General features: G+C 45.6%; 1 protein-coding gene across 4 annotated transcripts; it reads left to right on the top strand.

Moving 5' to 3' along the window:
- Positions 1-2,890: 2,890 nt before the first annotated feature.
- LOC133381387 (zinc finger protein 420-like) lies at positions 2,891-13,568 on the top strand. 4 transcript variants are annotated; one of them, XM_061620458.1, is made up of 4 exons: positions 2,891-3,546; positions 4,397-4,470; positions 5,361-5,444; positions 10,130-13,568. In XM_061620458.1, exon 4 carries the CDS (start codon positions 10,331-10,333, stop codon positions 11,960-11,962), a length of 1,632 nt encoding a protein of 543 aa, XP_061476442.1. In that variant the 5' UTR covers positions 2,891-3,546; positions 4,397-4,470; positions 5,361-5,444; positions 10,130-10,330; the 3' UTR covers positions 11,963-13,568. The 4 variants fall into 4 exon arrangements, with proteins under 4 accessions (XP_061476442.1, XP_061476443.1, XP_061476440.1 ...); XM_061620459.1 differs by having other exon boundaries at positions 2,891-3,573; positions 5,364-5,444; XM_061620456.1 differs by having other exon boundaries at positions 2,891-3,573.
- Positions 13,569-15,322: the final 1,754 nt, after the last annotated feature.

Here is a 15,322-nt window from a genome sequence, read left to right as displayed (position 1 = left end):
CCATTTTTCCCAGCATTATTGTCCTTTCTAGTGAATCCTGTCTTCTCATTATGTGTCCAAGGTATGATAACCTCATGCTACCTGCAAAGCTCCCCTCCAACACCACATTTCAAATGAGTTGATTTATCTGCTGTTTTTCACTGTCCAATTTCATCCATACATAGAGACCGGGAATACCATGGTCTGAATTATCCTGACTTTAGTGTTCAGTGATACCTCTTTGCATTTGAGGACCTTTTCTAGTTCTCTCACAACTGCCCTCCCCAGTCCTAGCCTTCTTCTGATTTCTTGACTATTGTCTCCATGTTAGAGCAGGTCACTCAAGGCGGAATGGTCAAAGTTGAGACACCAGACTAAGATGCATCCAAACTCAGAGGAAGGCAATGGTAAACTACCTCTGAAGATCTGTTACCAAGAAAACCCTATGAACAGAGTGTCCAAAATATAACAATATTGATAATATTAACAGTAGTAATGGTAATAATAATAATTGAATAGGGACCACAACATGATGATGGAGAGAGAGGCAGGCTGGAGGAAACAGCATTAGGCCCCTGATCCTGTGCCACTGAAGCTTCCCTTCCATCACCAGGATGTTTCTGCCACCATCCACCACCAGCTGCCCAGTAGGAGTGAACAGGAGAGAGGAGGAGGCATGGGAAGGCCCTGCTGGACAGCTAGGCTGGTTTCCTAATTGCAGCTGAGTGCAGGAAAATCCGAAGAGCGGCTGGCTGTTCCTCCTCTCCCGGTGGCCAAACGGATCCCTCTGGGAACCCAGCAAGCAGGGCCCGAGCTCAACAGCAACACTCTCGCCACTTGCGGTCCCTAGGAACTGGCATTCAGAGGCATAGCCGGTGGAGGGAGCGCATAGCCATCGGGGGTAGTAGCTTTGGAATTTGGATTAGGAACATAAGCAGAGCCCTGCTGGATCAGGCCAAAGACCCCCCTAGGCCAGTCTCCTGTCCGTAGGCCAGCCTCCTCTCCGTGGCCCAGCAGATGCCCCGAGAGGAAGGACCCAAGTGCAACATCACCCGCCCCCTTGTAATGCCCAGCAACCGGCCCTCGGGGGGGGGGATAGTCCCACGGGGGGGGGGGAACGTAGCCATCGTGGCTCTGAACCACTGATAAGATGCAGCGTCCCTTCCTTTTTTATTTTAACAAGATTTATATACCGCTTGATTGAAACCGGTTTACAAGAAACATCAATAAAAAACAGTTGCAAACAAGTAATTAAAAACATTTAAAAGATTATGAAAAGTAACAGACGAAAAAGATTAAAACCTGTCAACCTCTGTGTGTGTGAATAGGCTTGCTTAAACAAATGTCTTAAGCAGGCGCCAAAGAGTACAGCAAGGGCGCCTGTTTGATGTCAATTAGGAGGGAGGTCACCCTCTGCCCCCCATCAGAGCCCCCCTCAAGGGAAATGTTCTCCGCTTGAGACCACCTTCTGCACCCTTCAGATCCATACCATATACAGTGCCTTGCAAAAGCAATCAGACCCCTGACCAATGCTCCCATATTACTGAATTACAAATGGTACATTGTAATTTTCGTATTTGTATTTATATTGCACTATCTGTCACTTTTGTAGGATGTCTCTTCAGTCTTCATTTTCCTTCACAGCCTGACCAGTGATCCTTCAACATGGGGTTTTTTATCCTGACACTGTGACAGCAACTTTAATGGTTCACAGGTGGAGGCAAATGGTAAGGTAATTGTGTCTCCAATAGGGCAATTCCTTTCATCTGTGTAAACTGGGTGCTTCCACAGCGCAGGGGTTGCATACTTATGCAAGCAACATGCTTCAGTTTTTTGTTTCTTGCAAACATTTCTCAACATAACACAGAACAAAATTACCATTTGTAACTCAGTAATATGAGAGCATTGGTCAGGGGTCTGATTACTTTGGCAAGGCACTGTATTTAAAGCACACCCAATGCACGTTTAAATCACATGACTTCCCCTCAAAGAGTACTGGGAACTCTTGCTTCTTCTCACAGAGTACAAATTCTCAGCCCTGGGAACTACAGTTCCCAGGATGCTTTGGGGGAAGTCACATGCTTTAAATGTGTGCATGGTGTATGGTGTGGATTGTTCTTCTTAAGCCTCAGTTTTACACTATAAATAATTTTGAGATTTTATTTAAGGCAGTCCTAAACCCACTTTCCTGAGAGCAGAAGCTGCATTGGATTCAGTAGGACTTCCGTCCAAGTAGACAGGGTTAGGCTGGCGCTGCAACTTGTCAATGATGCATTCATCCCTTGATTCCCCGTGTACGTAAACCGTACCTTGCTTAAGAAAAGAGATCATGGTCAATCATTTAACATAAAAGAAATGGACAAGTTTCTCTGCACCATTTGAATTTAGGTATACTGCCCCTGCACATGGAGGTTCCACTCCTCCAGCAGCTCGGAGTTCCCTGCTGGAGGATGCAGATCAGAAAGTTCACAGGACTGGAGATCACAGAAGAAAGTGGGAAAAACGGATTGGAGCCTTCACTGACAGCTTCCTTCTGCTTTCATGGGGGGGGGATTCAGAGCCCCCCCCAAGAGACGGTGCAACACCAGCTGCGTGCATTCGTTTCAGTGAGTCTGCTCTTGCTGGGTTGCATCCAACTAAGTTCCACTCAGAGTAAATCCAATGTAATGAATGAACCTAAGGGAGTTTCGTCTATGAGCTTCAGTGGGTCTACTCTGAGTAGGACTAGCATTGGATACAACCCCTATGCATCCCTTTCTCTGCCCCAGGAAGCAGGGCCTCACCCCGCTCCGCCTCCCCTCCCCTCCCCTCCCCTCGCTCCCGCCCCCCCATCCCCATCTGCTCTTAAGTTGAGCGATGAATGTGAGAAACTATTTCTGTAGCTCGGCTTCTGCGGTGAGGGATCACGTCAATGGAACTCTAAGGGTTAATGGGCCAAGCGGGTGATGGTTCTTAGGCTCCGCGACACTTCCGGTCCCCAACCCAGAGCGGCAATACGAAAGGGAGCAAAGAAATAGAGGGTGGAGAGGGGAGGCTCCAAGAGGTCCGGCAGCAACGAAAGAGGCTCCTGCCTTTTGTTTCTTTAGTTTTGCACGATGCTCCTGCCCGCTCACGGCAACCTTCGAATGAGGGCCGGAAGTGCGCGATGCATTTTATTTCTCCCTTTTCTGAATCCGCGCTCATTGCCCCTCCCTGTTCTGGCCTGGTCAGTTTCCTTCAGAAGGAGATCAAAGGAGGGAAAAGAAGGGGAGGAATAAGGGGCGCCCTTTCTGAAGAGCTTCAAGGCTTCTCCTTGCAACCCAACCCAATCCAGTCTTAGGCAAAGCAGAGCCCGAACTCCACTCTCTCTCTTGCATGGCTTTCCCGCAACCCCTGAACCTTCCGGCTGTCTCGGTGCAAAAGAAGCATCCTCGCGGGGCTGGGTGGGCAGAGCGGCGGCACTTTCGGCTCTGAGGGTCGACCCCGCCCCGGGGGGTGCTGAGAGAGACCTCGCTGCCTGAAATCTTAGAGAGCCGCTGCCAGTCAGGGCAGACAACGCTGACCTAGGTGGGCCAAGGGCCTGACTCGGTAAAAAGCAGGTTCCTACTTTTCAAGGTAGGGCAGAGCTCAGCTGGGCTTGTGGAGAGGATTCGCTCCTTACCCCCGCCCCCCGCCTGACCAGGAAATCTCCTTGGTAGCTGCCTGGTTGCCTGCCTCCCTAACTTGCCCAAAACGCAATGCCCTGACTCGTATGGAATCAATACAGTTTCTCGTTTTATGTGCCACGGTAACTTCAAATGGTGGAGGGGGGGGCACTGTTTACTTTTTGGCTGCTCAGGAGACTGAAAAGAGCTGAGGCCCCATCTGCACTAAACATTTCAAGCAGTATCAGGTCCCTTTGAGCAAACATCGCTCCCCCAAGACTCCAGAGAACTGTAGTTTGTGAAGAGAGTTGCCAGGATACTCCTTCTCCCCTCCCAGAGCTACAATTCCCAGAGCGGTTTAACAGCCAATCCATCTTCCCAGCACCCTTGACAAACTACAGTTCCCAGGAGTCTTCAGTGGGAAGCCACAACTGTGAAAGTGGGTATAATACTGCTTTAAAAGCAGACATTAAAAACAAGTCTGTCTCTGTGTGTACATAGTTTTTAAATTGCTGGTTGCCTATAATACCAGCAATTTTCAAACAAACAATATAATTATCTCTTAAAAGTTGTATGTTAAAAATCAGATGCCTGGGTAGGCTTGGTGAAATTAAAAAAAATGCCAGCATAAAAAAAAAGCTGGGGAAGGCCTCTAATATTAATGGGTCTACTTGGAGTAAGCCACACTGAGTGAAATGGTACTTCCTCCCAGGTAAGTGTGTATAAGGGTTCGGCCCCACTGTGTGTGGGTGTGAAGGATAAATGTCTGCCCACCTCCTTTGTCTCCCTCTCAGGCAGTGGGAAGGCATCACTGGCGCATTCCTGATCATCCCCTCTTTGGGATGGAGGAGAAAAAGCAGCTATCAAGGTAAGGGCAGATCTGGAGCCTGAATTCTCTCCACATGTAGCGACAGATCAGACAAGTGGCTTAGCCATTGGTTTACGAAAAAGTGTTTACTGGAAGAAGTAAGACAGACAGACAGAGAGAGACAGGAGAGAGACTGGTTTCCCCAGTGCCCCTCCCATCTCCACAAGGTATAGATTTACCCTCTGAGTTCAGGTTCTGGGTGACCAACGGACTGTAGCTCAGTGGCTCCAGCGTCTGATCTGCTTGCAAAAAGGCCCACGTTCAATCCCTGACATCTCCAGGTAGAGCTGGGAGAGGCTGTTGTCTGAAATCCTGGAGAACCGCTGCCGGTCAGTGCAGCCAATACTGTGATAGATGGACGAAAGATCTGATTCAGTGCAAGGCAGCTTCCTATATTCCTGCAATGTGCGAGCACCTTCAAAGGACTTGATTGGCTTTATGCTTGTTGGAGCATGTTTGAGTATTGCACAGCACTGGCAAACCGCTTCGGGCCTGAGTATCCACAACTGGTACACCAAACTTTGGGACTTGGCAATGATGGCGTAGCTAAGATGCCACCTGAAGCCACTAAGGAACCCAGAAGCAACAGAGTTATCTTCAACAACCCAGAGTAGTTTAATTTTTTGTTAATTGGGAAGACAGTGAGACACAAGTCCCAGCCAGGTATACACAGATAGCGGAGTTGCTTCATCCTTTGATCGTCAGGGTTGCCCTTTTCTGAATGTTTTCCAACTCTACAATATCCTTTTTGAGGTGAGGAGAGCAGAACTGTACCCAGTATTCCAAATGTAGCAGCATCATAGATTTACATAACGGCATTATGATATTGGCAGTTTTATTTTCAGTACCTTTCCTAATAATCCCTAGCATGGAACTTGCCTTCTTTGCAGCAGCCGCATGCTGGGTCAACATCTTCATCGAGCTATCCACGACAACCCAAAGGTCTCCTTCCTGATCAGTCACCGCAAGTTCCCGTGAGTGTATATGGGAAATGAAGATGTTTTACCCCAACGTGCATTGATTTACACTTGCCCACATTAACCTTCATACAGAGTTGTGGAGTATTTTTGACCCCAGGTGCACTTTTCATTGTGCAATTTACACATAAGTAGACCTATAGGGATGTCCTCCTAGAACAGCCTTTCCCAACTAGTGGGCCACCAGATGTTGTTGGACCACAACTCCCATCAGCCTCAGCCAGCATTGCCAATGGTCAGTAAAGATGGGAATTGTGGTCCAACAACATCTGGTGGCCCACTAGTTGAGAAAGCCTGTCCTAGAACATTTTAATCTGTACAGCATCCCCAAATTTCAGCCAGTTACAGCTAAATGTTTTTGTTGTGGAACCAAAAAACCGCTGGGAGCCAAGAAATACCCCGCGAAAAGCCCTGGGGGCACATTTCTGCCTTTTATTGTGTAATTTACACACCTACAGGGTTGTACTTGAAGACATTGTCCCAAACTGTCACATGTACAATGCCCCCATATTTTAGCCAGTTACCACTTTCTGTTCTCCTTCTGGAAACAAAAACACACACCCCATGTTTACTCAGTATGCCTGGAGAAGGGACCAACATGTATTGTTCAGACAAATTCTACCTCCTCTGCATGTTTTTTGGGCTCAAGGTGCTTTGGTACAAATCAAGCACACTTGTGACCCAAAAAATGACAAGAAAAGGCCTTTGGAGTGCAAAGGGACTCCATCCTTCCCTTGGAAATCTCATTGGGGTCCAAACATACCCCCAAGTCAACCAGTGTGACTGTTTTGCGGGTCTTCATGAGAATTAAATTGCATTTGCCACTGCCAATTTCCTCAGTTTGAAAAGGTCCTTTTGGAGCTCTTCACAATCTCTTTTTGCTTTAACAGCTCTGATCAATTTAGTATCATCAGTGAACTTGGCTACCTCACTGCTCACCCCCAACTTTAGATTGTTTATGAGCAAGTTAAGAAGCACCGATCCCAGTATTACCCCTTGGGGGACGCCACTATTTACAGTCCTCCATTGGGAGAACTGTCCATTTATTCTTACTCGCCGCTTAACTAGTTCCTGATCCACAAGAGGACCTCTCCTCTTATTCCGTGACTGCCAAACTTACTCAGGAGTCTTTGGTGAGTTACCTTGGCAAAAGCTTTTTAAAAGTCTAAGTACACTATGTCAATTGGATCACCTTTATTTATATGCTTTGTTGACACTCTCAAGTAATTGCAATAGGTTCAGGAAGTCTTCTTGTTCTAAATGTTTGGTTTTTATTTCCATGATCCCCCCTGGATCCTTTTTAAAGATAGGTGTTACATTGGCCTCTTTCCACTTCTTACGTATGGAGGTGGATCTGAGTGACAAATGACATATTTTTGTTAGAAGATTAGCTACCTGACATTTGAGTTCTTTGAGACCTCTTGGGTGGATGCCATCTGGACCTGGAGATTTGTCATTTTTTAATATTGTCTGCTAAGCTCAGAATGTCACATCTCATTCACCCCAATCTGCCTCAGTTCCTCGAATTCCCTTCCTGCAAAAACTGTGCCTGCCTAGTTGGTCCTGAGCGTGGAACTGGGAGCATTTCAGAGAAAGCTACTTTCAGCATCCTGCCTAGCAACCAACATTTTGCTTTCAGGAACTCACAACTGCATTTCCACATTGTCATTGGTGCCAACGTGTATCACAACCACTGACGACTCCTCAGCACAATCTACTAAGCTATCTAGATGACAGGCAATATCCACAACCTTTACACCAGGCAGGCAAGTCACCCTGCCATCTGCACACCATCACACACCCTACTGTCTGTGTCGAACTTGCTCTGCTGCTGTAGTTAGGTCAGCTGAGATCATGTAGTCAGCTTGAACTAGAGGCTGGTGAACATTAGGTGGGCCAATGTAGGATTCAGCAACAGTTAAACTGTACTTGATTTTAACCTAGCATATTCTTCTGAGCAGAGTTAAGTTTAGAAGTGAAGTTGCATAATCATATTCCACTTTGTTTTTCCGTGTAATCATTATTTACATATCCTGTTCCTTATTTCTCTCTTCCCCAAGAATCATTCCTGTGCAATAAGCTGTTGGTTTCTTGTTGATATGGTTATGCTGATATCTTTTGTAAGCTGAAATTAAGTAAGATTCGCTGGTTGTCTCCTGACGGATTTAAAATAAATCACTTCAAACACATTTTAGCTTCTTGAGCCCTGTTTGGGCCACTACCCTCTCCCACTGGAACAATTTAAAAACCTCATTTTGACATGAGGCGGTTTGACTGCCCTGTGTACTTATTAGGAAATCATTGGGCCATCTGTTCACCCTTTTCAGGCTCTGAAATGGCATTGGAGCAACATTCTGGATCCTCCCCCACTTTACTCCAGAGGGGAAACAGCTGTCATGCAGCCAGCTCAGATAGGGAAAAGATCATGGGGAGGCAAGATGAGGACAACCGGAGTGGGTCCTTCCTTCTTTGAGAGAGACAAATTGCAGGGGACCTTGTCTCTTATCCTTGTCCTTCTGGGGCTCCCTCTGAGGGAGGCTGTTGGTGCTGTTGAGTTTTTCCCATGAAATTTTGAACACTACATCAGAAGGGCCCTGTTGGATCAGGTCCAAGACCCATCTAGTCCAGCATCAAAGTGGCAGACCAGATGCCTCTGGGAATGTGAGTGCCACAGCCCTCTTCCAGTGATTCCCAGGAAATGGTATTCAGTAGCATACTGCCTCCGATAGTGGAGGTAGTCTATAGCCCTCATGGCTAGGAGCTGTTGATAGCTTTATCCATGTATTTGCCTCATCCTCTTTTAAAGACATCCAAGTTGGTGGCCATCACTTCATGTTGTGGTACTGAATCCCAGAATTTAATTCTGCACTGTGGGCAGAAGTGGTTTATCCAGAAGCTGCCAACATTTTTCTTTATTGGATGGCTGAGAGAGAGAGAAACTGGTCTCTGTGCAATTTCTCCACACCAGGCATAATTATATACATCTCTATCAAGTTCTTTGTTAGTCATCTTTTTTCTAAATGATGTATCCTTTCCTCACAGGGGAGTTACTCTAACCCTTTGATCATTTTGGTTGTCCTTCTCCGAGGTATTGAGCTAACCAGACTCTTAATTTCCCCAATACCCATTGGATTCCCTTTTTCATAATTTGTATTATGTTGGTCGCTTAGCAGTTCTCAGATGTGGAAGGCAACCGCAGGGGCAAGTTACAATTTGTTCAAAACATCAGTATTTTCACATTTGAGTTTTTCCTTTGGGAAATGCCATCTCGACTTGGTATTTTGTGAACATTGAAGGAAAAATCCCCGTTATGTGAGCAGCTGATGAAGGCGGAGGCCGAAACGTTTGGGTAGAACAATAAAAACCTCTGTTTTGTTAATCACAATTACGTGCATATATTCTTAGGTGATTAACTGAATCCTTATAGGGATCCAGAACAGGCATGGATGAAGTTCTGTTAGTTGCTTCTAAAACTGTCTCTCTCTCTGTGTATATATCTATATACATCTATATATCTACACATACATACATATACATGCACTCAGGCTGTCTCTTCTCACTATTTCAAAGGTGCATTAAAACAAAACAAATTGTCCTTGGTTTTATTTTAAAAGTATTGGTATTCTCTTCAACAACAAATTCTGTTTTATTCTTTGTTGGCACTGTAGGAATCTGATCCCACCACAGAAATACTCAGCTTCACTTTGTATATGTACTAGATAAGGTATTGGTGCTTCTTTAATTTATTTCAAGGTCTATGGAACTTCCTCCCACAGTAACTGGGAGTTCCAGTGTGACCCTCTTCTGCTGGAAACATTCCCATAGAATGCCTATAAAGCCCCCTGGTAGCTCAGTAGTATAGGCTTAGGTATGAGATGGACACCAGCACTGCAAATAGTGTGAATGAAGGTTGTTTCTAAAGGGATTTTATGTCCATAAAACCTTGGGGTTTTAAATGGGCTTGATGTCAGTTTCTACAGACAGAGGAGATACTGTTGCTGCCCCCTGCTTCTGAATGGCTTTACCACAAAGCCAAGTTCCCTAAATCTCCACCCCAGCCAAATTCACCCACAAGCTGGTCCAGCTACCAGTATCAATCTTCCTTCGACATCAAATCTCCTCTACTTGATCCTCTACCTTCTTGGACAGTTTGGCTCATGTTAAAAATCCATGTGTATAGCCTTCCTCTGGTAAGATCACTACACAGGGCAACCTGTCAGCCTAATGCAGCCATTGGCTCCCATTGTCTTCTCTTCAGCAGCCAAGTATTGTTAACACATTGTGAATGAATAGCTTAATATTCAGGCCTCTGCTCTCCATTCTGGCCTCTGACTCATACCTCCCTTGTCAACTGCCTTTCCCTACTGATAGTTAACTATGCATTCTTCACTCTCTAGAACCTCTAGCCAATCACAGCCTGTTGTTTCCCAGATGAATCAAAGTGAATTTACCTCATCCAGGCCGTGCCTATAAATCTGAAAAGCTATACCTCTCTCTTTTCAGAACCTGTCACCAAGCAATTACAGCTAAAACAGGTCTGTAACATAATAAGAGTACAAGGCCTCGAACGGTGACATCAAGAGAGGTCTGAGAAATATTTCAAAGTACAGATCATAGACAGATATATACACAACATTTCTCCACGGAGCTTTACCAGCTATCCCTTTCTATTCCATCTGTAGATGCCTGGGTACTGACAGCTGAGGGTGGACCATCAGAAGTATCATCTGCCAAAGTTGAGGAGCAGGAAAAGAAACAGAAATTGAGGAGTCAAGATGGTGGTGAGAGACAAGAGGGAAGAAAACACCAAAGCTGGGAAATGAATTCAGAGTTTCTCAGGGGGTGAATAAAAACTTCACCAGAAAACTTGTCACCTAAAGGAAATGAGAATGTCTCCTGAATGCAGTAAAATCTTCAGAGTCGGCAACAGGTCAAATTGTACCGTATGTAAGAGAGTTCACACAGGAGAGAAAGCATATGAATGCCTGGCGTGTTCAAAGAGTTTCAGTCATCATCACCATCTTACTTTGCATCAAAGTTGTTTGGAGTGTGGAAAGAGCTTCAGTGAGAATGGCACTCCTACTAAGCATCAAAGAACCCATACGGGGGTTAAACCTTATAAATGCTTTGAGTGTGGAAAGAACTTCAGTCACAGTTCCTCTCTTACTAGACATCAAAAAACTCATACAGGGCTTAAACCTTATAAATGCTTGGACTGTGGAAAGAGCTTCAGTGAGAGTAGCGACCTTATTAAACATCAGAGAACTCATATAGGGGTCAAACCGTATAAATGTTTGGAGTGTGGGAAGAGTTTCAGTGAGAGTAGCGGCCTTACTAAACATCGAAGAACTCATACAGGGGTTAAACCTTATAAATGCTTGGAGTGTGGAAAGAGCTTCAGCCAGAGTGGTACCCTTAGTAAACATCAAAGAACTCATACAGTCGACAAACTTTATGAATGCTTGGAGTATGGAAAGAGCTTCAGTGAGAGTAGCACCCTTACTAGACATCAAAGAACTCATATAGGGATCAAACCTTATAAATGCTGGGAGTGTGGAAAGAGCTTCAGTGAGAGAAGCAACCTTACTAGACATCAAAGAACTCATACAGGGGACAAACCTTATCAATGCTTGGAGTGTGGAAAGAGCTTCATTGAGAGCAGCTACCTTACGAAACATCAAAGAACTCATACAGGGGACAAACCTTATCAATGCTTGGAGTGTGGAAAGAGCTTCAATGACAGTAGCCCCCTTATGAGACATCAAAGGACTCATACAGGGGAGAAACCTTATAAATGCTTGGAGTGTGGAAAGAGCTTCAGACAGCATTGCCACCTTACTTCACATCAAAGAACTCATACGGGGGTCAAACCTTATCAATGCTTGGAATGTGGAAAGAGCTTCAGTGAGAATGGCACTCTTACTAAGCATCAAAGAACTCATACAGGTGACAAACCTTATCAATGCTTGGAATGTGGAAAGAGCTTCAGTGAGAATGGCACTCTTACTAAGCATCAAAGAACCCATACAGGGGTTAAACCTTATAAATGCTTTGGGTGTGGAAAGAACTTCAGTCACAGTTCCTCCCTTACTAGACATCAAAAGACTCATACAGGGCTTAAACCTTATGAATGCTTGGAGTGTGTAAAGAGATTCAGTCAGAGTAGCGACCTTACTAAACATCAGAGAACCCATATAGGGGTCAAACCGTATAAATGCTTCGAGTGTGGAAAGACCTTCAGTGAGAGTAGCAGCCTTACTAAACATCAAAGAACCCATACAGGGGTTAAACCTTATAAATGCTTGGAGTGTGGAAAGAGCTTCAGCCAAAGTGGCACCCTTAGTAAACATCAAAGAACTCATACAGTCGACAAACTTTATAAATGCTTGCAATGTGGGAAGAGCTTCAGTCACAGTAGCTCCCTTATTTCGCATCAAAGAAATACAGGAGACAAACCTTATCAATGCTTGGAGTGTGGAAAGACCTTCAGGGAGAGGAGCAACCTTACTAGATAGCAAAGAACTGATACAGGGGTTAATAAAAATGTAAATGTACTGTCCAAGTCGATTCCGACTTATGGTGACCCTATGTTTTCATGAGGCTGAGAGGCAGTGACTGGCCCAAGGTCACCCAGTGAGCTTCATGGCTATGTGGGGATTTGAATCCTGGTCTCCCAGGTCGTAGTCCAACACCTTAACCACTACACCACACTGGCTTATACAGGGGTTAAACCTTATAAATGCTTGGAAAGAGCTTCAGTGAGAGTTGCACCGTTACTAAACATCAAGTAACTCATATAGGCAGCGGCGTCACTAGCAGGAGTGCGGGGGGGTGTGGACCTCCGGTGTGCGCCCTCCCAGGGGCATGGACGAGGTGGCTGGGCTTGCGTGCATGCGCACTCGAGGCCAGCCACCCCGTCCATGTCCCTGGGAGGGCGCGTGCCGGAGGGGCACCCAGCCAGAGAAGGCCTGGGAACACCGGCGTGCCTCCCTCGCCCCGCCGACGCTGCTCCTGGTCTTGTCTGCCTGCCTGCCCGCCTCCGAGGAGGAGTTGGAGCAGCCTTGCCGGGCAACGGCGCTGGGCGGGGTGGCTCTGGGTGTCACCCCCCTCATGGTGACACCCGGGTGCGGGCTGCACCCTTTGCACCCTGGTAGTGACGCCCCTGCATATAGGGGTCAAACCTTATCATTGCTTGGAGTGTGGAAAGAGCTTCAGTCAGAGCTGCAACCTTATTTCATATCAAATAATTCATACAGGTGACAAAATCTACAAATCTTTAGAGTGTGGAAAGAAGTTCACTCAGCATTGCCATCTTACGTTGTATCAAAGAACTCATACAGGGGACTAGTCTTACAAAAACTTGGAATGTGGAAGGAGCTTTGAGCATAGTTCTAGGCTATCTGTACATGAAGATGCATACGGGGAGAGGTCTTAGAAATGTCTGGAATGTGGAAAAAGTTTCATTCAAAGTAGAATCCTGACTTGGCCTCACAGAACTTATTCGTGGGATAAATCATTGGAGTGTTTAGCTTTTATTGGAGTAGTGCCCTTACTTTACATCAAAGAATTCACAGGAGGAAACAGCTTTAATCAGCTTGCCATTCTTCATTCACATAAAAGGATCCTAATACGGAGAAATCTGAAAAAGCTAAGAGAATGGAAAGAACTTCTGTCATAGATGCTATGTTAGATACTCATCAAAATTCATTATGAGAGAGATAATAGTTACTCTCAGACTTGTTAGCAACATTTGCCATTCATCAGGGATTATGGCAGGGATATTCCAGCAACATCTGGAGGGCTAGAGGGTCCCAATCCCTGTTATAATTGATGGATATGTACATGCTTAATTGACGTAAAAACATTTTTGGTTTCCAATGTGTAAGAAAAAGTATTCTGGATATTTAATAGTTCTTTTAATGTTTTTTGGGGAAAGGAAACATTTTGGTTCTGTTTGTCATCCAGTCTGGGCTGATTATGTTTTAACTGCTTTCTGCTATTTTTGCTGTTTAAAAACATACATAATAAACCTCACAACCTACTGACAGTGTAGAAGGTGCATAAATTTTCCAGACTGTGTCCTCACTGGGGTGTTAATGTATAGGTGGGTCACTGTTTCTGTATGTGTGTTTGTGTTCCTTCATCTACATATGAGTGCTTTCATGTCTCCCAAACCTGTCTCAATGTTTTCCATTCACACAAGTGAGTTGTGCTTGATGGGATGAATTTGTGATGTGTGGTGTTGTCCCCTGCCCTCAGTTTGTACTTTTCCCACCCTCCATGCACTTTTTGATGTACCAGATTGGCACAAAAGAGCATTCCAAATTTTAAAGCTAAGTTATGAGGTCTCTCACACGAAAGGCTGCTACTTTCTTCCCTTTTCCTTTCCTGCTTCCTGTACCTGGAAAGCGCAAATTTTATTTTTCATGCAGCTGTTTTGCATAGGAGCAGTTGTCTGCAAAACATTTTTCCAAAATTACTGTAAACATTCCTTCAGCAACAACTGGTGGGGAAAAGGATAGGCCAGCGCCCTCAGAATTAAATTCAGGTCCCAGGTGGGAACCCTGTGAGCTGGGGGAGGATTAGACAGCTCTGAGAAACCTTTGGATGTGAGGGTGCCCCTTGAGGAGAGGTGCCTCTACTGGGTCTCAAGCCCAACTCTCGACCCTCCTGGAGAAAGTCTAGCATTACTGTGGCTCCTGCATTCTCTGGGTTCCTCTGGGTGCGCTGGCACTATATTAGGAATGCATGCCACACAGTTCTGTTGGTAAGACTACCTCCTGGAGGCCAGTAAGGTATCTACCATCCCATCTGAGCAGCCCTGGCTGGTCAGGAGGCTCCGCTCAACCTTCAGGCAACTAGGTTCAGGAAATCTGGGTTTGGGTGCAGAATGGGCCCCTGGTGAAGGAGGTCTGCACAAGGTGGAAGGGACAGGGAGTCTAACTCTATTGGGTCTCAAGCCTAACCCTCAACCCATCTGGGGGAAGTCTAGCATTACTGTGACTCCTTCATTCTCTGGGTTCCTCTGGGTAAGCTGCCACCATCTTAGGAATGTGTGTCACATCTGGTCATAAGGTCTGTTGGTAGACTATGTCCTGGAGGCAAATAAGATATCTACTCCTCCCTCTGAGCAGCCCTGACTGATCCGGAGGCTCCGCTCAACCTCCGGGCAGCTAGAAGTGTTAGAAATGCTTTTAAATATATATATTTAACAATATGTTTTCAACCCTTTTTAAAAGATGTTTTTAAAAATGTTTTTAATGTTGTTTTGTTTTAATGTATTTTAATGTATCCGCTCAACCTTCAGGCAACTAGGTTCAGGAAATCTGGGTTTGGGTGCAGAATGGGCCCCTGGTGAAGGAGGTCTGCACAAGGTGGAAGGGACAGGGACTCATCTGCTGAGAGGGATACCAGGTCTGCAAACCAAGGGTGCCTGGGCCATTTTGGAGCCACTTGGGTGATCTCTGCCCTCTGTCCCCTGATCTTCCTGAGCACTCTCGGAAGAAGTGGAATGGGTGGAAAGGCATAGAGTAGGCCCTTCGGCCAGTCTAAAATCAGCGAGTCCACTAGCTTGGTCTTCCCCCTCTCATATCTCGCTCTGAAGCAGGGAAGTTTGCAATTTGACAACGAGGCAAACAGGTCCACTATCGGGGCGTCAAAGTGGTTATCTCCTGGAAAACTGAGTTTTGTCAGCTTAATCCTCCCAGAGCCAAGCTCTCTCTGCTCAGCCAGTCTGTCTGACAGTTCAGGGACCACTTCTGCTTTTAGTTTTCCGCTAATAATTATGTGCATATACTCATTCTTATTTCTCCCTTCACCAGGATTCAATCATTTGCTGTGGTTTTCTCTTTGATATTGCCACGCTCCTCTCTTTT

The sequence above is a fragment of the Rhineura floridana genome, chromosome 3 (genome assembly GCF_030035675.1).
Source record: "Rhineura floridana isolate rRhiFlo1 chromosome 3, rRhiFlo1.hap2, whole genome shotgun sequence".
Classification (NCBI taxonomy): Eukaryota; Metazoa; Chordata; class Lepidosauria; order Squamata; family Rhineuridae; genus Rhineura; species Rhineura floridana.
This window is presented reverse-complemented; position numbering and strand designations above follow the sequence as displayed.